This window comes from Montipora capricornis, chromosome 2 (genome assembly GCF_036669925.1).
Source record: "Montipora capricornis isolate CH-2021 chromosome 2, ASM3666992v2, whole genome shotgun sequence".
Taxonomy (NCBI): Eukaryota; Metazoa; Cnidaria; class Anthozoa; order Scleractinia; family Acroporidae; genus Montipora; species Montipora capricornis.
Genome location: NC_090884.1, coordinates 33661831 through 33686830, shown reverse-complemented (window position 1 = coordinate 33686830; position 25000 = coordinate 33661831). Strand labels below are relative to the sequence as shown.

At 39.8% G+C, this 25000-nt stretch overlaps 2 protein-coding genes and 3 non-coding genes across 5 annotated transcripts in view; 3 read left to right on the top strand and 2 right to left on the bottom strand.

Moving 5' to 3' along the window:
- Window positions 1-2413: 2413 nt before the first annotated feature.
- Window positions 2414-9288, bottom strand: LOC138019102 (endoplasmic reticulum chaperone BiP-like). Its single transcript, XM_068865777.1, has 5 exons — window positions 9011-9288; window positions 8374-8710; window positions 7447-7744; window positions 6641-6876; window positions 2414-3799 (listed from the first exon to the last, which is right to left on the bottom strand). The coding sequence occupies exons 1-5, from the start codon at window positions 9154-9156 to the stop codon at window positions 2801-2803; spliced, it is 2016 nt and encodes a 671-aa protein (XP_068721878.1). The 5' UTR covers window positions 9157-9288; the 3' UTR covers window positions 2414-2800.
- Window positions 9289-14551: 5263 nt separating this feature from the next.
- LOC138039535 (small nucleolar RNA SNORD24) lies at window positions 14552-14630 on the top strand. Its single transcript, XR_011130613.1, has one exon. It is a non-coding gene; the product is annotated as a small nucleolar RNA SNORD24 (small nucleolar RNA).
- Window positions 14631-15542: 912 nt separating this feature from the next.
- LOC138039539 (small nucleolar RNA snR60/Z15/Z230/Z193/J17) lies at window positions 15543-15622 on the top strand. Its single transcript, XR_011130617.1, has one exon. It is a non-coding gene; the product is annotated as a small nucleolar RNA snR60/Z15/Z230/Z193/J17 (small nucleolar RNA).
- Window positions 15623-16678: 1056 nt separating this feature from the next.
- On the top strand, window positions 16679-16755 carry LOC138039537 (small nucleolar RNA SNORD24). The gene has a single exon (XR_011130615.1). It is a non-coding gene; the product is annotated as a small nucleolar RNA SNORD24 (small nucleolar RNA).
- A 2468-nt stretch (window positions 16756-19223) lies between these two features.
- LOC138037192 (uncharacterized) overlaps window positions 19224-25000 on the bottom strand; it is a 16936-nt gene continuing 11159 nt past the window's right edge. The window contains exons 6-8 of the mRNA XM_068883173.1: window positions 24606-24704; window positions 22615-22665; window positions 19224-21501 (exon numbers count right to left, since the gene is read on the bottom strand). Coding sequence (XP_068739274.1) covers window positions 21149-21501; window positions 22615-22665; window positions 24606-24704 — 503 coding nt within the window. The 3' untranslated portion in view covers window positions 19224-21148. The remainder of the gene's footprint in view (window positions 21502-22614; window positions 22666-24605; window positions 24705-25000) is intronic.

Here is a 25000-nt window from a genome sequence, read left to right as displayed (position 1 = left end):
CTCACTGCTTTACAGTAATTCCGCTGTTGTTAAGTGAGCCCACACAACATGAAGTATCACGTGAGCATTTGGTCGTTAAGTAACCGTCGCGCGTGCTCAACACAGTGAGTTTCGACCAATGGCAGAGGGCTCTTTTCCCGTACTCGTCAGCCCATGGAACGCAAAAAGAAACGAGACCTCTGCTACGTAGCAGGGAAGAAAGAGTCCATCATTGACAAGTAAAATTACCCAGTGACAGTAAGAGTAAAATCTTTCATTGACACTTGTTCGAAGGATTTTTAGCCGATTTCGTCTTAAATAAACAATATTTCAGTGATTTTTTTATGTTACAATTCCTTGCTCAGTAACAAGTTCCATACTCTCGTAGTCCGAAGTCCACATTCCATAACTCAAGGTGATCGTGGAATAGTTGTTCACGTTTAAAACTGTTGTTACGGGCATTGATTCCAATCAAAACCAGTAAACTGATTCTTTACATGTTTCGATAATGGTACTTAACAATATTTAATACTTTTTCTGAATAATTCCCGGAGATTATTAGCCCGGTTAGATGTGTTGCCGAGTCATATGATAACCGGATATTGCGTACAACGAAAACACGTAAACTCGTTTCCAATCACCTGCACACACACAGTTCTTTAATAAATATCCCCCCCCCCCCCCCCTGCCTAGTTTATCACGTAGTCCGCAAGGGCTATGGGTCAATAGCCCATTCGGCTTCGTCTCATGGGCTATTGGGAGGCGCGCTGGCCTCATGCTCAACTCCGGATCGAGTGGACCGGGTTCGAGTCCTGGCCGGGGACATGGTGTTGTGTTCTTGGCCAAGACACTTGGTCAATAGCCCATTCGGGTCCAATTGTTTTGGTGCCTGTATAAATAGGTACCGGCGAAGTTAACTCTTTTCCCTAGTCTATGCTGGGGCTAACCCTGCGATGGACTGCCATCCCATCCACAGGGGGGAGTAGAAATACTCCTAGCCGCTACATGCTACAGAACTTGGCGGAGATAAGCGCTGGCCTGATGGGCCTTCTACTTCTAGGCTCGTAGCAGACTTGACTTTAATTTTTTTCATGGGCTATTGACCAGTGGCCCTTGACGGCGAAGGGTCTAATTGTTTTGGTATCACCCAACTAGTCGGACAGAAATAGAGGATATTACATGGCCGCGCGGGATACGAATTTTATCTTCGAGTGCTGAAAGATATTGATGAAATGTCCAGATTTAAAACAACTTTTTTTTTCATTTTCAAAATGATAAAAAAGTAGTCACCAACCGCTAAAACACGCATGTTGTGCAACACGAAACAAGATATATATGAAAGTCATGAAAAGCAAATCATGATAATGTAAAATTTTTCAATAAAAATGTTAATGTAGTAGAGAAGAATTATATTGAAGCACAAAAGTATCTTACAATGAAGACGAAGCTCGCGTGTTATTGGCTAATCGTGTTCGGTACCATGACGATATGTTCACTGCGGTGAAGATATGATTTTTTAGCAAAAGGAGAAATCCTGGTATTTCATGAGTATATAAGGCAATAATAAAGTTGAAGAAATATTTATTTGGGAATAAAACGAAAGAAAGCGTCACGCCTTTCGCTACCGAGGACTATTACTACTAGTCTTAATAGCGTAGCCATTAGGCTAGTTTCGAATTGTGCAGCAACAAAGGAACAGAGTCGAGGTTCAAGGGAATAATTTTCATTTTCCTTTGGTTTGAACAAGACAAAATGCTAATTATTCCCCTGAACCTCGACTTTGTTTTTTTGTTGCAGTGGAAAGTAAACCATTAAAATGCAGGATTTGCATTAGTCCACTAGTTGGGTGATGCTAATATCATTTGGACCAAGACCAAATTATCTTGTATTTCGTGATCCAATGCAATGTGTTTTTGTTTGCAGGAAATGAATGGTCACAATTTAGTTTCCTTACAGATCTAGTAGAAATTCCTTTTTTCTGGCAAGCTGGTGTTTTCCCCTTTATTTCTTTTAATTCATATTATTTTGTATGGGAACGGGTAAGCTTGTTTGTGTTACAAAGGAGAGGCCCGTTCAGTTTCAAATTTTTGTCCTTTGTTTAACAGGAAGCCAGTGCAGCTTTTGTAAGATAAGAGTAATGTGATCAGTCTTCCTCATGCACACAGTTAATCTTGTCGCAGTATTCTGCAATCCCTGAAGTTTACACAGCCAAATTTGAATTCGACCTTGCCTAGTAAATACCCGTCGGAAAAGAGGGCATGCAGGCCGAGACAGGTAACTGAGGTTGTTTTCTCGTTGCTTGAGAAAGGGGCGCATAACAGTTGAACCCATTAAAGAACAGCATCGAAACCGCTTCGTTACTCGGTAATTTAAGACAAGCCGCCTTAACCTGGAGCCTCCACATAACAGTACCATAAACAAGGCATAACGAGACTCTGTTTACGTCCTTTTTTTAATGAAAAAAATTCCCTAGCTCTCTTCGGATCCAAACAAAGAAGGGCGGAGATAAATAAGAACACCTTTTTCTGTACGAAATTCATCAGGTACTCTGGTACACGGAAGGCTTTATAACATGAAAGGAGACTGGCAAGGTACATAAACCTTTGAGCTGTACATTCTTTTACACCAAGCTTTGTCGTGTTTCACGTCCCAGTAGAAAAACAAGTTTCTTTCCTTCTTCATTAACAATTAATGAGAAGGCTAACGATCGTAATTTGAATCAATTCTTCAAAAGTGCGTCCACGATTTTGTTTTAAAAAAATGGCACCACAGTGTTTGTTGACTTGGGTGCAAATTACTTTCTTTCTTATTATAATCAGTTTTAAAGTTCATCTTTATCATGCTCCGCTTCCTCAGGCTTCTCCTCCTCCGTGGGAGCGCCTTCTCCACCTTGTCCGCCTCCCTGTCCTTGGTACAACTTACTAACAATAGGCTGCACAATATCCTCAAGTTCTTTTTTCTGTTTTTTAAAGTCATCTACCTCGGCTTCTTGGTTCTTGTCAAGCCACGAAATCTTCTCCTCCACGACTTTGCTGATCGTTTCTTTGTCATCCTCTGACAGTTTTCCACCGAGTTTCTCTTTGTCACCGATTTGGTTCTTCAAGGAGTAAGCATAGCTCTCAAGTTCGTTTCGTGCTTCCACACGTTCCTTCACCTTCTTGTCATCGTCGGCAAACTTCTCGGCATCGTTGACCATACGCTCAATGTCTTCTGGTGAAAGCCTGTTCTGATCATTAGTGATGGTAATCTTTTCCTTGTTTCCAGTGCCTTTGTCTTCAGCCGACACTCGCAAGATGCCATTAACATCGATCTCAAAAGTGACTTCGATTTGCGGTACACCACGTGGTGCAGGAGGAATTCCAGTCAAATCGAACTTTCCAAGAAGATGGTTATTCTTGGTCATTGGGCGTTCGCCTTCAAATACTTGGATCGTGACAGTGTTCTGGTTGTCTGCTGCAGTCGAGAAGATCTGTGCCTTCTTTGTTGGGATGACCGAGTTTCTGTTGATCAGCTTGGTCATGACTCCTCCTACTGTCTCAATACCAAGAGTAAGCGGGTTAACATCAAGAAGAACAACCTCTCCAGTATCTTCCTCACCGCCCAACACTCCAGCTTGAACAGCTGCTCCGTAGGCAACAGCTTCATCAGGGTTGATGCCACGGCTTGGTTCCTTGCCACCGAATTCTTCTTTGACAAGCTGCTGGATCTTGGGAATACGAGTTGAGCCACCAACAAGGACAATTTCATGGATTTCACTCTTCTTCAAATCAGAATCTTTAAGTACCTGCCTGACTGGTTCCATTGTAGAACGGAAAAGTTTCTAAAAAAATAGGTAAAAAAAAAACACTCGATTACGATAAATAAATTATTAAAGAAGCAACTTAATCATGTCAACTTAACACTTTCATTTTAATTTTTCCGTGTTAAATACCCATTGTTTTTCCATCATTGTATTTTCCAGTGCCCCACACTCATGTTGTTATTTCGTATTCATACTAAACCGAATAGCGGTTCATTTCTATTCGCAACTGGCAATCGATGTTGGTCATTCGAAACATGTATTGTGAACTCAAAACTGTGCGTTTCTACTTCAAAATTATTTCCTGTCTGCTAGTAGTTCGCAAATTTGGAAATATTGTGCACGACTTAGCAGCCAAATATGAACGAAAGCTGAGGCCCACATCAGTTTTAACACTTTCATCAAACTATACTATTTGGAAGATTGAATCCACCAAACTGTTTCACTTAACTGCAATGTTATGGTACCATATGAAACACCAATAAATGCTAAACAAAATGCTTTCATTCATGTGACATAACAGTTTGCCATGGTAACAAAAGAGTAATCTTAAAAACACCCTATATTTCGTCTTTAAACATGTTTATCTCAAAAACGAACTTGGTGACCCCCATTTTTTATTGCAGGGGAGTGATTAGCACATTAACGGTACGTTCGATTGACCCAATTCCGGAATAAGAATAGGTGGAGTGATGATTAAAACGGTATGTTTGGCGTGTTTCAAAGCTGTAAGGATGATAAAAATATGTTTAAAATAGCATTTTAGCAAATGTTTGACAATTTTAATGTGAATCTCCGCAAAAATGAAGGATTTCCAACTTGTATTCCATGTATTCCTATTCCGGAATACCGTCAATCCAATGCACTTTAAGGGTGCACTTTTTTGGGAAAATCCAAAACCGAATTGTGATCTCAGATCAATGGATTCTTCAGCCTAAAAAAAAAGCAAAATCCGAAAAAGGATTATTTTCCATGACTATGCAAACAAACAAACCCAGAGTTGGGTGGAATTTCAAAAACCAAAAAAAAACCTGGCTTGTTTTGGAGAAATTCTTCAATGAAAATGCCACCAGAAAAAAAAGTACCGTTGTGATCAATAAAAAGAAATGACGGAGAACATGCGTGCTAAGGTACAAATCGATTACAGAGGGTATTTTTGCAGTTAACTTTTTTAACTGTAGGAAAGGTGCTAGTGTAATTTCTGGTGTGAAATCTGCAGGAAACCTAACTACATGTATTTTTGACCTATTCGTGTCTTCAATTGGACAGTAAAAATGGCACCAGAAAAACATTTGGGCGACACTGTTATGTGCAGTAGCTGTTGCGTATCATTTTTGCATGGAAAACCGCTTGTCAAAAACTTAAAAATCCTTTCCCAAAAAAACACTGAAGTGGTGAATTTCAAAAATCCTGATTTACATTTGATCCAAAGTATCCTCCTAGAGTGTGGATACTTTGGATTCATGATCTCTGTTTTTGGATTTCGCCAAAATAACGCAACATCCGTTTCTGGATTCAAGAATCCATTTTGCGATTTTAACCAAAAAAAAAAACACAGCCTAAGATAAAACTCTCTGCAAAAAAATTATCTGGAGCAGATCATAGCAACCTTCACAATCAGAAAATTTTAAGGTGGCTCTGAATCCGCTCCAGAAAATTTTTTTTGCACAGAGGTTCATCTTAGCCTTCTAAACACTTCTCAGCAATATGAAATGTGGGGCGCCAAGCTCGTTTTTTAGATATAGGTGCTTAAACACACAATATAGGGCATTTTAACCCTGTAAGCCCCGAGGGGTTCCCCATTGTCGAGTAAAATCGTCTGGCGTTAGACAGAGTAAAATCTATAAGTGCCATTTGGCACTATCGGGGCTGAAAGGGTTAAACAGGGACATAGTTTTTTCACGCTGTTAGCTTAACCCTTTAAGCCCCGAGGGGTTCCCCATTGACGAGTAAAATCGTCTGGCGTTAGACAGAGTAAAATCTATAAGTGCCATTTGGCACTATCGGGGCTGAAAGGGTTAAACGGGGACATAGTTTTTTCACGCTGTTAGCTTAACCCTTTAAGCCCCGAGGGGTTCCCCATTGACGAGTAAAATCGTCTGGCGTTAGACAGAGTAAAATCTATAAGTGCCATTTGGCACTATCGGGGCTGAAAGGGTTAAGATGGTTCTTTTGTTGCCATGGTAATTTATCACGTGAGATTAATATGTGCATCTTGTTAAGCAATTCTTGGTGTTTCATGAATTAAAATTACCAAGGTCAAAGTTGTTGAGGAACCTTTAAATGAATCCATGCCATCATTATCAAGCCAATTATTAAAGTTTCAGTTCAGGTAAAATATTTAAATAAATGTATTGTTATGTAAACAGATTCCATTCATTCCAAACTCTTAACATGAGAGTACCATAGATTTCCTTTATTACACCTGAACCTTATCCTTAATATTTTCAAACCATTCCATGTATAGATATCTCATTGACTTAGCAATTTAATTAACTTGATGATGAGTGTCACTCAACAACTTGAACTGGTTGATTTATTATTCTTAAATGAGCATGTGTTGTTAGTGTAGGAGGATCATTGAGAATGGCTGCCACTCAGATTCCTCTTTATCTCCCTACAGTCATTACTGTCAGTAATTACTTTTATAAACTCTTCAACTCCTCTCTTTACTTGGTTGATACAACCAACTTACCAAGCTTTTCCCACAGACCCAAACAGCACCGCAGTTTCCTTAGAAACTAAACCCATGAGCTGTTTTTGGAGCCAAGTAAAAAAAAAAAAAGGGAAAACCTGGTGTGGTGATAGGGTTTGCAATTCTGTAATAGGTAGCTAAAAAGTATTTTCTTGAGAAATACTCACCAAGTTCAATTCCTCAAAGCGTGCTCGTGTCAGTGTCTCAGAGAAGTCTTCTCCATCAAAGAAAGATTCAATCTCAATCCTGGCCTGATGCTGGCTGCTAAGGGCTCGCTTGGCTTTCTCAACTTCACGTCGAAGCTTCTGAACAGCTCTGTTATCTTTGCGCACATCTTTACCCTTCTTCTTCTTGTACAGCTTTATAAAATGTTCCATAACTTTCTGGTCAAAATCTTCACCTCCTAAGATTCAAAAGCAATGGTTGGGGTTAATCTACAGCAAACAGTAAGGTTAGAGTGGAGCTAATAGAAAAAACTCTTCTTGCAGCATACATGTAAAAAACATTGTGCAGTTCAAATTTATTGAACTCAGATTTCTTACGATCTGATCACATGACTATGAAATGGTACTGCAAGGCAAACAGGGTGGTGAACTTTGCTTTACCATGAGAAGTCAGGAAAATGAAATCATGAACGTCTCTTAAAACTAGCAGCTGGCTGATTTGACCAGCTGCAAAAGAACTTTTTGTTGTTTGAATTAAGTATTAGAGATTTACTCAACATAAACTATCAGAAAAACCATCTTGGAAACTCAAGCAAGCCACCTTCACGTGACTTTGTTGCACGATTGTATACCAAAAAAGGTTCCTAACCATAATCCTGAAGAATGCAAAAGGAGGGCATTGCTTAAAAGGACACCATGATGAAGTGTTATGATGTCATGTAAGGTCATGTCACGACTTTAAAATATGTTACTCTTGCCGTAGCCCTGGAAAGAAAGGATGCAAAGGGACCAAAAGCAGTGCAGCTTACCAAGATGAGTGTCACCATTTGTTGCTACCACTTCAAATACACCATTGTCAATGGTCAACAGAGACACATCAAAGGTTCCACCACCAAGATCAAAAACCAAGATGTTCTTCTCTCCTTCCTTCTTGTCCAGACCATAAGCAATAGCAGCAGCAGTTGGCTCGTTTATGATTCGCATCACATTAAGACCAGCAATGGTTCCTGCATCCTTTGTTGCTTGACGCTGAGCATCATTAAAGTAGGCAGGCACTGTGACAACAGCATGTGTGACTTTCTTGCCAAGGTAGGCTTCAGCAATTTCCTGAACGATCAGAAAACACAATGAATTTCTCTGTTGTGACAAATGGTTCTTGAGACAAATGAATGTTTTAATAACATAACTTGCTACAAATTATTAAGAAACCTAGACCAATACAGAGTAGGTCCATCTAGATTAGGCCCTTCATAACTTGATGTCAACCCTCCCTGAACACATACTTTTGCACTATGATAAAAAAAAAAACAAATTAAGCTTTTGTTAACCTTCAAATTTTTCCTGTTCACAGATTTCAACTTTGTAAAGCAGCAGTGTTCATGACATGAACAATGAGTAAGCAGGTGTACTATAAACAAGTTTGTACTGCAATCATGTTTGTGAAATTGTTGGTAATGATGATCCATTTTCAGAGATCGAAATAGGCTGTCAACTCTTTCTAGGCTTTTGCCTTTGCTACAACTACAAATTGATCCAATGAAAGCATTAAAAACTTTGAAATTTGTGTTTAAGATAAGTCTCAAAAGAACCTGCTCTGCGATTTTAAAGCAATTGAAATAGCACCGGCAAGCCACTTGAAAATGAAAACTTTCAAAAAAACCTTTCACAGCTGACTGAATTGTTCCTTTTCCTCACCCCAAAATTAAACATTTAGGTACTTATCTAAATGAAGTTACCTTCATTTTAACAAGAACCATAGCACTGATTTCTTCCGCTGCAAAAGTCTTCTTTTCTCCCTTGACGTTCACTTGAATGTGCGGCTTCTTATTCTTTTCGATCACCTTGAAAGGGAAGTACGTTAAGTCGTGTTGAACCGATTTATCGTCCCATGTTCTACCGATGAGTCGCTTAGCATCAAAAACCGTATTCTCTGGGTTCGTAGTAAGCTGATTTTTCGCTCCATCACCGATGAGTCTTTCCCCTTCAGGAGTAAAAGCCACGTACGATGGAGTGATGCGATTTCCTTGGTCATTTGCGATGATTTCAACTCGTCCATTCTTAAATACACCAACACTGTAAAAAAAAAGATATTTTTGGAGGACGTCAAAAAAGGGAGAAAGGTGACGCAACTCAACTTAAAGATCTCCATGCTAAATCCTAACAACTTTTGGAGATGGGCGACATCTAGAAACATGATGGCTACTCTAACATGATCATTTCAAAGCACTTTACGATATTAAGAGATCTTGCTGGTTTCTGACATTCAACGACATACAAACAATTTGTACAACTCGCTGTTGAACAGTTACCGCATAGGGAACAAAAGCTGTTCGCCGGGCGAAGGGAAAACAACAGTTGGAATCACATACTCACCATGAATACGTTGTACCAAGATCGATACCGATGACAGTTCCAAAATCTTTTTTGTCTGCTTTTTCGTCCTTTTTGCTGTCATCAGCATTAACTAGTAATAAACTACTGGCTAAAGCCAAGGCACAAAATGTGCAAATACTCTTCATTGTGAAAAATTGGTCCTATACTTCTCCTCAACACTTTTGACAGAAACAAACCCGCGAAACACTACAGAAATTTCATGACAAGTAGGAACTCAGATGGTTGATATTTCGCTCGTCTCCACGCGTGTAGCTCGCTGATTGGTCGTTTACTTTTCTGTTGGCTGCCTCTCATTGGTCCACGCATTTACATTTCGTCATTACCCTCGGAAAAAGTCGGATGTCGTGTCACACGCAGAAATCGCCAGCGTTGCGCAACAAACTCACTTCCGGTTACAAGCAGACATATTGGATAACTAGATTTTTTTATATGTCAGTTCTCCATGTTTGATGGTGTTAAGATTTCACATGTTGCATAGGCACATCTTAGAAGAAAGAACAAATTTCGCATCATTAAATTTAACTGTAAGTTATATTATTGCGGCCTTCTATGTGGCGGAAATCATCAACCTCGTTCCCAGTGTCTCCACTCTCATCGTCAAAGAGACCATGGGAACGAGGTCGGGAAATCATCGGAGAACATTGTCGGTAATTTGTCCGGGAACTATCGGAACCTCGCTTGCGTGTTAATAAGTAGAGCCTCACATTTTCAGTGAGGTGAAGTGCGGAGCATTGATCGCCTGGATTTGGTTGAAAGTGTCCAAGTTATCGTTACCTACTCATCACAGCATAATGACTCACATGTTCATCACAATGACTTCGAACGATGACTTCAATATTTGACTTTGACGTTCTCCACAAGGTCGCGCTCTTGAAGGTACATGTAAGCATGTGGGCTCTTTATGCGAATTTCAACTGATTTGATGCCGACTTCGAAGAGCGCGGCACTATATCGTAGATAATTCTGTCTATTTAGTTTTTTATTGTGACCGCACGTCAGGACTCGAGCAATCATACGGTATTCTACATTGCGACCACGTGGTCCGTTGTCGGTTTGGTGGACGCAAGCACCCTTCACGGTATTCCTTCTTTGACTACATTGAATTAATTCTCTTTTAAGTTAAGCCACGTTAATTTTGTTGAGCACTTCATACATGCCGTACGTAGAGGTGTTTTAGGCAACTTTTCTGTGATTTGATTTGATCACGTGGTTGCCCTCAAGCAAAGTAAAGCTGGGCGCAAATTGCCCTTTGTCCACCCTGCTCCTTTGTCCTCTACTCATCGAAAAGAGAAAGATGTGGTTGGACTAGTATGGTAGAGATGCTATGTGGCCGAAAATTGCGGAGATTGGGAAAGGTCTTGTCGTATTAAGGTCGACTGTGTGAGGTTGGGTAGATTTCAGTGTCTTTTATGTTGTGGACCACAGCTCAAGCGTGGTTGATGTTTGTATTCAATTTGTTTTGACAAGTGGCAACCCATGTCATTTGTGTGGGTTCTTCTTGTCCTGTTCAGTTCTTCTTTTCATTGCTAGGGACTTGTGCAGAGAAGCCTGTCTATTTCCAGGTGCTCCAAACCAACACTGTTGCTCTCCTTCTCCACTTACGGCTTCGACGTCTTCTTTGGTTGCTTTTCTCAGAACGTGCCCATCACCCCTCCTCAACGCATGCCCATACCATCTCACTCCATTTGCCTTTGCCATCTGAACCACTGTTTCCTTCAATCCCAACATCTCCACGAGGTCCTCAGTCCTTCTCATAATTGCTATCTCATTTTCCCTCAGACACCATGTCTCACTCCCATATAACATCACCACTCTTACACAACTCCGATAAACCATTCCTTTCACCTTCAGCGAGAACCTTTTTGAGTTCAGCAACTCTCCACATTCCCTGAACTTCACCCAGCCAATTCTTGCTCTTGCTGTCACAGCTGCCTTGCAGCCACCACTTGCATTCACCCTATCCCCCAAATAACAGAAACCTTTCACTGTTTCCACCTCTTCGCACAACTCCTCCACCGGTTCCACTAATCCATTTGCTTCTTGCATCTTCCACACACCAAATCTCTCCCCAACCTCGAAGTTACCCTCTTTACTTTCGCGTATCTTCCATGGATCCATATCCCACATTTCACGCACAACACTGAATTTGCCATTACTCGCTTCCCACAAATACCACATGGATCTACCTTACTCAGACACTTCACCTTCTGCCCCACTCACTACCACCTTTGTCTTCACGAGGTTCACTTTCAGCCCCTTGCTCTCGAATGCCTCCTTCCATTTCCAGAACTTCTCCCTCAGTCCCTCCATCATCTGGAATCTCCCAGGGGATTAGGGGAATAAGGGAACATGGCTAATTTGAACTGGATAACAGGGGACAATGTCAATTTTTAAGGAACAAGGGAAGAAAAGCAATTTTAGGGATGAAAAGGCTGGGAAGTTAAGTTTGAAAGTAATTAATTTTGAGGAACAAGGGAACACAAGCAAATATTTAAAGGGAGCAAAGGAACTAGGACTCCCCTTCCCCCCGGGAGGGCTTCAAGATGGTTATATTATTTGAAATCTTAACTGCTTCAGCTGAAAGCCCATTGTGACTAATGATACTAAAAGAATTCGATCAAAGTAATTTGCTGGAGGAGACTGTTTATCATAATTATTTGCAGAATATTAACCCCCCTCATGTACAATTGCACTGATGATGAACAGTTTATAATGGGAATCTCTCTTAGTTTATCAATGAAGAAGAAGTTAACTGTTTCAGCTGATGGTGCACTATACTATTTTCCTGTTTTTACAACCTAATTTAACTCTTCTCTACCTAACAAAAGCTTCAATCTTCACATGAATCCCACAGGTCTATGGGTCCTTGTCACTTGGAATACAGTAACTGGTGCAGTAGGACTCACGTGGTTGGTTTGTTGTTTATTGTCAACATAGATACTATATGTTTGCTGACAGTCAAAATTTCTAAGAAAGCTCCTGAATTTGTGTGTATAGCATTGTCTGATTGACAGGGCTGGTGCATTATACACCAAAAGTGACAAAAAGTTAGTCAATTTGACTGCAGATTTGTTAAGTTTCTTTGATTCCTTTTGTGCCAAAATCTTTAAACAAGTCAACAAACATGGAGATCAGTGGCATTGGGAATGTCTTTTGCTTTGGGCTGGTGTGAGCCATTGTTTTAGATTGCAAAAACAAAATTCAGTGGTTGTTTTACTGTCTAACTTGGAAAATGGTTGAATCCTTGAAATGTCTCAGAACTATCAATACTATTGTTAAGTTAAGGCATTTGAAAGTCTTCCTCCAAACACAATTATTACTGTATGAAAACTACCGATCTGTGGAATGGGCCGAATTACATGTGATGTTCTTAAGCAGCACAAAACGACTGCAACAATGGAAAAACATGTTTTCAAAATTTATCTCTGTTTTCTTTGGCAATCGCAGAAAAACTTGCCACAACGAGAAACCTGTGAAGTCTCTCCCCTCTCCAATAATTTCTGGTATAATCTTCATTCTCAAGTCTTCTCCGAGAGCTTTTCCACGAGCATAGAGCCTTCCATGTGCGCTCAGTTCTGCTGTTACCTCTTAAGTATTTGAACTATTTACAAGCGAAAGCGGGCAGGGTAGAGACATGTAAATTCCCGCCCATTCCACAGATCGGTGGGTTTTCGTAGTATACTGGTTTATTAAGAGATTAGGGTTCATGTTTGGTCTTTTGGGGAGGTTGTAGTTTGCTCTTTTTTGTTAGCTTGCATAGTTGGCTGGATATTTTTATTGCAGGATTATTTAAACACGCGGGAGTGAATCGATGGTTGCTTCATTGTTTTGGCCGCAAGTGACTAGTCCCCATGCCAGTTGCGAACAATACTGTCATACTTGCAAGTGTTTCCTGCGGTAAATATCCCACCAGTTATGCAGGGTACACTGTATATTTTTGTTAAATATTGTTTGTTCTAAAACCTGCCCTTTTTTTTACAAGTTTGTTTTTTGATTGTGTGGTTTCAGAGAATATCCATGCCTCCTCAACAGAGGGTCACAGAAATTCTGAGAGGTGGTGGGATGTAAAAGCAAAAAATTTCCGAAAAGGAGATACATGTAGGTTCACAAACGTTGCTGAGTTTGATCGAATAAAACTAACTTAAAACCTACCCACTTTCTCAAGCAGGTAACCAAAAACAAATGGAGCTCCCTGTCCATTGATCATAACCTAAGTAATATTCATGTTTGTCCTGTAGTTTCCAGGATAGTTACGACTTTGTAACAAAATGGCTGACTTGGTTCAACTGTCGAATTTCATTCTTTATAGATTCTTTAGATGACCATTATTATAAACTGTGTGAGCAATATCCCTTCATGGGATGAATAATGACATATGATTTATGTTCTCTACACATTCATCTTCAAATAGCAGAGTACGAGTTAGCAGAAATTAAGTAAGCTTTTCTTTCACCTACTTTCCGCCCATAATAATTATGCTGGTCGCACCACAAGGTAAACTTCTTTGAGACTGTTTTACTACATAAAGTACATGGAGAATATTGCAGATAAAGAAGAAGGAAGAAGAGGTAGAATTTCCCTCAGAGCCGTATGAAACATTTGAGTGTCTTGAAAACAAAGATCCCTGAGACGCTAAGACTCAAAAATGAAGAAAAGTAACCCAAAACCCTCAATTTGGCTAACCCTAGGCCTAACTAGGCCTGAAGTTGTTTTTTTGGCCTAGGGTTAGCCAAATTGAGGGTTTTGGGTTACTTTTCTTCATTTTTGAGTCTTAGGCTCTTAGGAGTCTTTGTTTTCAAGACACTTGAAGCATTTGGGTGTTAAATGTTGCGTGAGTGGATGATGATTTCTTTGTCTGCGATCGAAGCCACACAAAGACCCTTCCAAATGGCTTGTTTTTCACAAATAAATTGCATTTCTGTAAAACAGAAATGTCATGGTGTTTTGCCGTAAGAGCTAACTAATGGACGTTGTACTTTGAAAATTATGTGGGTTTAAACTATGTAATTCGATATGTTGCTGTGGATCACTGAATAAGTTTAAATGCATGCCTTCAGAACATTGGTTTAGATTATCAGAATAAAAAAAGGTTTTTCAATTAATATTTAACTTGATAGAGTATATTGCTTATCATTCTTAGTGATGTTTATTTTTTCATTGGCAAGAGTTTTGTTCCTTACAATGCAAGAAAACATTGCAAATAATGAAGCTTTTTGGGATCTTCTCACTTAGTTCAGTTACATGGCTCTGCGAAATACACTACAACAGCAAATCATGTGTTTTATTTTTGTTTTGTTGTTTTGTAAAAAATGTATACTTTCCAGGGGGTAGGGAAGCCTTGTGGAAAAAACATGGGAATTCCAAGGGGTGGTGGGGTTTCATGAGCACTGCTTGGGAAGGAAATTCCAGAGGGGAGGAAAGTTAAAGAGCAAAAAGCCCTCCATGGGTGGGGTATGGATATTTTCTGACACCACACATTGTAGGCTTTTTCTAGAGACGGTCTGTACACTGCAAGTGTTGTGCCAATGATGATTACGAATATTTGCTAGCTGATCATCCTGAAGTGATGATAACCTTAACCACCGAGATCGCTGAGGCACTATCTGACTTCTCTCTGAAGGGATTGGGTCTAAACCCTTTGGAATAATAAACATGAAGATGAATGAACAAGCAATAATCAGTAATAATGAAAATGAATCCTTACCACGCAGGAGACTGATGCACCAACAAATTTAATGGAGCTGCCTTCCACTGGAAGAAAGACATGTGTGCAGCACGTGTATGCGAGTGTCAAATTTCTTTGTCAAAAAGATTTGAGAACGAGAAGCACAAAGGGTAAAGGCTTCATTTTATCTTCTCTTCAGGGTTATTGTTAATTCTTTTAATAAAAGGGTATACTTTATCTGATTTTGAGCATGAGTAACTCATTGGGAAGAAGAGAAAAGTGTACAGTCCTTGCACAAGATTTTTTTGTATCTATTGCAAGTTAATCTATTAGGACAGTTTCATTCTTGTAATATTGTTTTGAAAGGGTGTGGTCTGTGATGGCTGCATAGTTCAACCGAGCATTAAATCTGCAGTGAAGTTGACATCAGCTCTATCTGACACCACAAAGCTTTCAGCATCACATAATCCATAACTTAGTTTGTTCTTGGTTCTCTATCCCAACCTGTTCTTCTCACTAAAATTTGTTCCAAATTTATTCCTGATTCTACATGTAGCTTGCGAAGAGCTGCTTTGCAAAATTACTAATTCTAATATAATTCATTTTAAAACTTTTTTTTATTAAGACTCTAACAGTAGTGAGGGATATCAAAATGAAATACAGTAGTCCTTGCTTTTTTTGCAGGAAGTTCTGGAAAACTGGGATCTTTCCTAAGTTTGCTTTCCGTCATGTACCTTACCAGTTTACCTGTACTTGCAAGTGAAGGTGCGTTAGTACACTGTACTTTAGTTGTCTTCATGTATGTTATCTTAAAATGAACCATACATGTACACACACTTGTGCTTGCTGTGGTTTGTGATGATTGCATAGTTCATCTGATTGAGAGTGTGATGACGCATTTCTTTCGCTCCTATCTGATACCACTTGCTTCACTTTGCGTGGTCACGGCCTTGAGGAAGGTCATTTGGTTTCCTTGTTAATTAATTTGCTATTCTTTCAGATGAAGTTGTTACAACATAAAATGGTGATGACAAGCAAAGAAGAAAAAGGTTCACCAACTTTTCTCTTATCTTTCTGACAAATCAATCAGTTTTTTTTTTGCTCTGCCTCCAGCAACCCCACCCTCTCCATCCCTCACACCTCCTCTCTCTCTTTTTCTCTCTTTTAATCAGGCAGTTTATTTGAAATAAGGATTCTAGAATTCTGTTTTAACTGGCCTAATGGGCCCATTACAGGATAGTGATCACATGGTACAAAAACTGCCACACTGGAATGCAAATTGCACACTGTGGCATCTAAAACAAAGCAAGTTAATCTAAATTTTCATTTTTTTAGATGTCCCAGTGGACAATTTGGATTCCATTATGGCAGTTTTGTACCATGTGATCACTATACTGCAAAGGGCCCATTACTCAGATTTCACCTTTTTAGATTTGAAAATAAATTATTTTTAATACCTTATTTTATTTTTTTCTTATTAATCAGTATTTGTTTGGTTTTACGTCCTCTCTCTCTCTTTTAATTATTATTATTAATCAGTATTTGTTTGGTGTTAACTAACCTTATTCCTCATGCCCTTGTTCTCTTTTGTGACTAAAGTATTGGTACAGTGGGATAAGTGCAAATGATGACCCCCAGAATAGGGACATAATAAAGTCACTGTGTGACTTGATTAGAAAAAGCTGGGTTTGCCTGATGCACTCCTAAATTTGAACAGTTCCCTTGCCCATTTGTTAAAATTTTTGTGATTACTAAACCAATGCTAAGGTCCAGTGCATATGAACAGTTTGTTTAAATGACATACCAGTAATTTCTTTTTTTAGGTGGAGATGATACAGTGTAAGGAGGTAGTGACAAGATAGATACAAAGGTAATATAGTGCATGCTTCAAACCTTGCACCAGTAACAAAGTTGCAGCTGTTTAAGTCAATTGAACGTTTTGTTTTTCCATCGCAAACCATGCACATTCAGTTGTACAATGTGGCCAATGATGCTGCTTATATTATATTTGCTACTCTTGAGCCTAATGATGAGAAATATCACCAATTTTTCTGAGGCCACACCGTAGACATTACATTGTGGATACAGTACTTCATGAGTCTTAAAGAGAAAGCTGTGTTTGTTGAGTATATTATCATGTCCAGTAAATAGTTGTTACCTGACACATGGACACCATGTAAACCAAGCAGGGAGGAGAAAAGTTGCGTCAAACTCAGACTTAAAGTGCCCATAAGCCCAAAATATTTTTTTCGCTAAAATGAATCTTTGCACCTGTTCGAAACGCATCGCGGCTTTTTTTCCTTTTTCTAACAAATCCTGCCATTTTAGAGGCTTCGAAAGTTGCGAAAATCCAAGCATCTTTTGTTCACGACCTAGTTAGAAGGGGAGTGGGTCTATTCCTGTTTTTACGTCACAAACTGATTTACCTTGCATTAACTCTTTGTAAAAATGCATGCAAAGTAGATTGCAAAGTAGATTGCAACATTAATTAGCTTTGACAGGTTTCCATCACTTTCATAGCTTATGCCATTAGTTTTCTCTATTATAATCCCTTGAGTATCAAGATTTGACAAGTGATTCCTTGGGCTGTAATTTAAAGGGAATGTTTTTTTTTTAACCTTGAGTTAATAACAGTCTTGATTTTTTTTTTAGTTGACCTCATTCTCAGTTGACAGGAGGTGCAAGTCTGTGCATGAATAAAAGGAAACAAGAGGCTGCTGATAGCTATTCCTCTGTCTGTCGTTCCAGTTCTGGCTTATTTCTGGTTCAATTAAAAGAGGGGTGGGTGGTTGGCTTTCCACTTATTCAGACATATTAACTCCTTCAATGCATGGACAGAGTGCAATCTGATTTTTGTGATCATATTTCTGCCCTGATATCTCGACTTCGGGTTATCTGTTTGTTAGCAGTTCCCAGGCCCCACTGCGTACAAAGTCTGCGGTTGGTGAATTTCTGTTTGACAGACTTAAATCTGTGATTGCTCATAATCTCTTGCTTGAGTACATTCGTTGGTGTGAAAGGAAGCGTTTGAAGGGGGTGTTATATATTCGAAAATCATTGATGTAAAGGGAAGCGTTCGAAGGGACGCCTTTTACTAAAAAAAGGGTAAGTTACTCAGTAGCTTGTCATGTCAGGTGTAAATTTAAGTATTTCGGGAAGTATTCATCGTGGTAGCGAACGTTTTATCACGTTTTGATAGCAGCTTATCATTTCGTCAGAATTTATTGCTAGTAGTAGAAATCTACAGTGAGTGAAAAAAATTCAAGTTAAACTCTTGTGTGTTTGCGTCTGTTAGAAAGTAGAAACTAATGCCTTCAAAAATAAGCAAATGCGAAGTTTTAAAAACGCATGCGTCAAAAACAAGGCCCAAATAAAAAATACAAGAGAATTCCACTTCAAACTTGCTTATTTCTACGACATTTATTTACTTTATTTTTCCAACCATCTCCAACACCATGGAACCCCTAGTGCTAAAAATAGAAAGACACGGGACAGGGGTTTAAAGGGTACAATACCTATGGAAGCTCCGGATAATGGGCTCCTGATTTGAGGCTATTTTACATGACTCGTAGGGGACCATGATTCTTGTGTAAAATGTTTAAATTTAACCATACAGACTCGTAGCCATGTGTGAATACTGATATATCGAACGTTGCCAATACAATTTCAAAATGGCGACCCTTGCGTGCGGGAAAGCTCGCTAGAAAGAAGAATAGCCGTTTTCAGAGCACAGCAGTAAAGAGCAAAACAAGAAACTTTTTAGACTCTCGCAAAACAAAAAGTCGAGTGATAGCCTTGATGATGCTAAATAACATTTCAGTCCGACGGTGAAAGTGAAACCGCGATATCGGGGAGACGTGTTGTCGAGGAGTCGAGCTTGGTTTGCTTTCTGTTTTCTCCTAAACGGGGTTGGTGACCCATCTTTTTTTTCGCATAGTTTTATTCTCTTACTCATCCTCTTTGTGCTGTAAAAGTTGATAAAAAATTTACGTCAGAAAAAAAAAGATACAGGAAAAAAAGGATTCCTAGCCATCACTCGTGGACACAAAATTGTCTCCTCGAGACCACGCACCCGCGGAATATTTGTAGTCAGTGCCTTTCCAAGACGTGTGCCTGTGCCATAAAACGAACATTAAATTATTCCTTTTAAACAATACAATTCACCTGTTTTGTTATTTCAAGAACTGCGTCAAAGCTGTTCTTCTTGTTCCTGCAAAACGTATCCTGAACCGATGGAACAAACTTGTCCTTCATAGATGAAGTCGCAATGATTAAATGAGTAACTTGAGCAAGTTATATCTCGCAAACGAGCTTGGTGACCTATTTTTTTAATTGCACATTTCGAGTCACCATAATGTAGGGAACAATCGAGATAATAATTAAGTTTAACGAAAATCTTACGACAACTTCTATTACTAAGGAACCACCTTAAATAGCTTTTTGTTTTCCTTTGTCTTTCGAGACGTTTTACTATGCTTAATTGGAATTTGGAATACCAGCTTATTAACTAGTTTGTCCTATGGGCTTGATTTGTGACCTTTCGAAGTTTAATTAAAAAGGTGGTTGACTAACTTCGGACGCTATCAGAGCACAGTGTGACAATTATTGCCTTTGTCCATTCCGCTCAATTCAATTTGCACAATCTGCCATCAGTAAACCACCACAAATGAAGTGTTCTCGAACAAAGATCACTGGCGTGAAAGACTGTAGGTATAAAATTCCTCTACACTTTACAGATAAAGTTACAATCTTTGAGCTAATTGAGATAATGAAACTGTTGTGAAATCTTTAGATAATACGTAAAAGGGCTACCAGCATCAAGATGATCTTACAGTATTTTATGCCGAACCGGTGATTTCGAACTAACTTCGAAATAACGGGGTTCAACTGACCAGTAGGCCTTAGCTTTCACTGCCTGTTACAAAAACTCTTATTTCCCAATGACAGTGATCTAGAAATGAAGGAAGTAGCATTGAAGAGGCACATATCTTAAAATTTTCTATTCAGAATAGTAGTGGATGTATCCATGATTTTTTGCAGGGCGTAGACCATTCTTTAATTTCTCTGTTCTATCGCCGTGAAACAAAAACATTCAAAATCCCGCCCTTAAAGTATCCAATCAAAGCGCACTTCATAATAAGTGCAAATAAAAGCCCAAAAACAATGTTTCCGATGAGTTTTGTTACTTACAAAACTTAAAGACTTGAGGCATCAAGGTGCCTTACATGCACCCCCAACTTGAGAATTTACCTTTTTTTGTCTTTATCAAGGAAAGAATTATGACGATACTAATGTGTAACCAAAGAACTGCAATTCCACTATCGCCTCTGCTAAGGTATGTCTTGAGCTTATTTCTCAGAGATTCCAACCCTCCCGTTTTCGGCGAATATTTTCGGCCTGAGGTTTTCGTTTTCTCCCGGTTTTTGAAACTCTTTCTAGCCAGAGAAAGATGATGTTTAACCAATCATTTTAGCACGATTCTTTGCCGTTTCTGTGGTTTCTCAGTCGTTTTTCCCCTTTTGGCATTGTAGCTTGAGCCTGCGGTAATTTTGGCCGCTGTAACGCACCGGATTGCCCCGCCTTTGTGCAAGGTTTGCGTTCATTGATGTGACCAGTAGGCCTTAGCTTTCACTGCCTGTTAACTCTATTTTCCAATGACAGTGATCTAGAAATAAAGAAAGTCACATTTAAGAGGCACATATCTTAAATTTTATCCCGGGGAGCATGCCCCGAGATTCCCCTAGAGACTCGCGCCTGCGGCGTTCGTGGGCGCGGCTACGTCGCTCCGAAAACCACCCTTAATTATGTTGACAGGGTTGGAATCTCGGATTTCTTCTCTCGAAAGCCGAACGTTACAAAGACGTTTTGTAACGCTTACATCTGCTTCAGTAAGCTCGTTTAGTACTGTATATACACAAAATCAAGTGTCTCAACTTATTTTGGAGTATCCATTCTGGTCACAACCCGAACATAATCGTGTTGTGTACTAACCCAGCTCATGAATGGTAATGGTTAACGTGTGACTCGAGCTTTGATAGACCTTGATAATGTACCAGTACTGTATTGTACTGAAGAACAAATTTGTTGTATCATAAAGCGAATGGCTCAGTGATGAACCCGTCATTCCAGACAAAACATGGGAAAAATTGTGTATAAAGTTGTGTTCCTTTTCTTCCAAAAAAGAAAAAAAAAATTCCTTACGAAAGACTGTGGCTTGATATCTCAGTAAGTAGAGCGGTCTGCATGGTAACGATTTCTTCACTGACTGGATGCTTTCTTGCCAAATACCATGGCCATATGCATGGAAGCGCATACATTTATTAGGCTTTATTTCCTTCCAAGGACACCATGCCTCTCGATGAGTTCTTCTGGACTCTCTGGAATGAGTTTCCAGGTCGAGGTCGGTATGCATCGGGGAATTTTCAGTGGCATCAGTACCACAACCCACGCAGTTAGTGTGCCTGACGATGGGTGTTTGAGAGAACATCATTTGGCCAGTTGCAAATGATGCCTGCCAGATCTTTCCTGTCACACCCAATTAGCGCCCGGACGAACAATCTCATTTTCGGCTCGCGGTCACCTTGAGTTTTGAAGTACTCAAGAGCCGAGTTTGTTGGTATTGGTGAACTCAATATCGTCTCCAAAACCTCAGGATTGACCTGCAAAGCCAGGCCCACACTGTGCCACGTCTTTCTTTGAGGGGTCTCTGGAGGATCTAGCTTCGTTTGGACGTGGAATTTCATGACATCTATGTGCCCTGCTTCAGTTTCCCTCGTCAACTTCTCCATGTCAGAAATAACATAATCTTAAAAAGGAACAAAAGAAAACTAGAACCTACGGGTAAACTTGTTGACTGGTTTAATATGACCGTGCATTGGTAATACAGTTTGCGAAGACCAACATTTCACATAAAAACTTGGCATGGAAATTCAAGGTGAACGTAACACTCTCGCAAGCTACTCGAAAAATTGAAAACGCTGCTATTAAAACTGCTATCAAGTTTTCGAATCTTTTTAAATTGAGGAAAATGAACGGATAAAACAGGTAGATTTTTCGTTCCTCTGGCTACTACGGTTTTTACAATACTTCCTAATGCTTTAAAACTATGTAAACATCGGCAGCTGTAATTTCATATGACAGAATAGGTGGGATGTAATTAGACTTGGTCTTGGAGCGGTTTTCAATTGAGTATCGAAAGTAATTAGCGAGTTTGCTTTGTTTTTGCATTACTTCACACGGTGATTGGTTCAAAGTTCTTGCGCCACTTTTTCAACCAATCAGAAGTGAAACCAAAACCAATCGTGGCTCGTGCGTGCACGTTTTCCCGCACTTTGTGTCAGCTACGTGTAATTACTTGGAGTTTTGATTGCAATTGATTTACTGGATTGTCTCCGTCCTTTTTGATTGGCCAAAGTAATTACTTTGGTTTCGGTTTTACACACTCGATTGAAACTCGCTCTAGCTTGACCTTGGTGCTTTAATTTTAAGGGATAATAGGCTTCAGTCATACTTTCAGGGTACAAATTGCATCATCATCAGTTACTTCCGCAGTCATTGTCACAGTCGCTGTCTTTGTTATTGTCATTCTCCGGCTATCGTCTTTGTCCTTGTCATTGTCCCTTCCACGCCAGGGACAGTATTATTTAGGGTCTTTGCTACTATCATTACAATCACGGATTCTTGTTCTACAAAAGCTTAAACTAATTTGCATGTGCTGGCCCTGTGTGGCCCTGATGAATCCTCGCCTGTTAGAGACAGATATTAAATTACTTCTCAAAAAAAAAAAGATAAATTCAAATATGAGAATTTTAATGCTTTTGACACTAGCAGTAGCCTTTCGTTTGCTCTTTGCCGTTTCACGTACATAAACGCAAGCTAAATCTCTCATTGTAGCTCTTCTCTGGGCGTCGAGGCTTACCTTCAGGAATGCGTTCGATGTCAAAGTCGACGTTCTGTTGAGCAGGGGTAGCTGTGAAATAAGAAATAGCAAGTCAAATTTCCTTACTTTTTGCATAAGGTGGCTGCATTTTTAAATTAGATTTGTAACCCGCCAGGTTACAAATTGTTGTACTGCAAGACCATTCTCGGAGACCCAGGGGGAGTCAGTCGGGGCGTAGCCGGGAAAGAAATACGAATGTCTTAGAGCCGCGGGACTCATAGCCTGCGTAGCTGGCGTTATTGTTGGCGCGGGGAATGGGGAAGGATGCTGTGAAGTATTCAACCGGTTCTAGCCCTTGAATTCGCGATTATCCTGAATTCTTAGAGCGAGTTTCAATCGAATGTCGTAAAACCCAAACCAAAGTAATTACTTTGGCCAATCAAAAAGGACGGAGACAGTCTAGTAAACCAATCAAAACTCGAATTAATTACACGTAGCCGATACAAAGCGCGGGAAAACGTGCACGCGCGAGCCACGAATGGTTTTGGTTTCACTTGTGATTGGTTGAAAAAGAGGCGCGAGAACGTTGAACCAATCACTGAGACTATCACTCAGTGAAGTAATGCAAAAGCAAAGCAATTCGCTAATGGGCCATTTCCGAGTTGCTGTTAGTCTCGGTTTCGAAGTGAGTCTTGGTGCTCAACTATCGTAAGGGAAATGAGTTTGATTTGCATAAGAATACGCAACTCATTTCCATTTGAATGGTTGTCCACCAGGACTCACTTTGAAACTGAGGCATGCAGCAACTCGGAAATGGGCTATTACTTTCGACACTCAATTGACAACCGCTCTAATTTGCTTTGAATTCACTATTAAGACTGAAAGCTTGATATGGATTATGGGAAATAGCCATACTTGTTCGAAAAGATAACCAAAGCGTATGAACATAGGACTCGAACCTAGGAATGTTGATTAAACCGTCACCCAACCACTCGACCACCACACCGCTAGCTGCTCAGGGACAATATTTTAAACACTATTTGATAATGCTGTGTTATCACTCGCCAACAAACAACTTTAAACACTACAAAACGTCGGTTTCCAAACTTCACGACAAAGCTAAACATTTTAAAATCGAAGCTTATGCCTAAATTATTTATCTACCTTAGGCCTAATTACTTTTCAGCAGCGATATTCTATGGTAGACTTAAATGTTTTTTTGAGGAAGGCGGAAAGAAGCGGTTCCGAAGCAGTTCCTACAGAGTTGAAACTCCACGGATATGACGTTTTAATGCCTTATTTTCTCTGCCACCAGAAGTCCTAAGACACAATGTCTAAAATTCACGATAATAGTGAATTCAAAGCAAATTAACAATTCAGGATGATCGCGAATTCATAGGCGAGAACGTGTTGGAAGTACTTCGCAGCGTCCCTCCCCATTCTTCGCGAGGCTTCGCCGCTCGTTAATTTACCTCTCGCGCCAACAATACCCCCAGCTACACAGACAACGTGACTCACTCGCCGATCTTGAAAACATTTCCTCCTCCCATCCCGTGACTGCCCATTGGGGTTAGCCGTTTAAACGAATCCTTTATAACCAGTTCGTTTAGATTTTTCGCGAAAATGGATTTAGATTTAGCATTGCGTTTTCGTTAACCGGCAAACTCAAGACGACGGGATGCTCCTTGTCATGAGAGCACGAAGATTCTCTTTTTCCACCTTGTCTCTCTTTTTTGAGAACTTGCTCGATGTCTGTAGGTAACAGGCAAGAAATGAGCTCTAATCAAAAAGGTTTCTTTGATTTTTGGCAAAACGCAAATTTCAGCCTGGCTTTTGCCGACGTATTCGTGATGCTAAATCTCTTTAATATCAGAGGAGAGACGAGAAACTTGAAGGTGGTGAGTGCAATTAAGGACCCTCTATACTCAAAGTTTTGTTCAAAGATCCCTTAAGCGTCGCAACCACGACGGGGAATAAAAGGATAACAAGGTTACTAGTTTTTAGTTTTCTGACACTTCGTGAAGACCAACCTATCACAACAGTATCGGCCTTTTGACACTGGCATTCCATGCTATTGTTGGTAGCATTATTATCCAACGAAGCTTTGTTTCTGTTCACGTGAACACTTTCTGTCAATCAAGAAAAAGCCAAAAGCGTCAGAATTCTACCGCTAAGACAATTATCAATTACCAGCCTATCATCCAGTTTGTGATTTTCAGACATGACTGGAGGAAAAACAAGGAAATTATTTAACTTCTCATAAGGAGCCAAAAATGTTTACTTAGACGCGCGCTTTGCATATCACTGTTGTTCGCCATTCTATCCAATGGCGCTTCGTTTCTGTTTACGTGGACAGTTTCTATAGCGATATTTCTTGTTTACAAACATTGACGTCACACTTCAAATTTGCCATACACGAAATAAA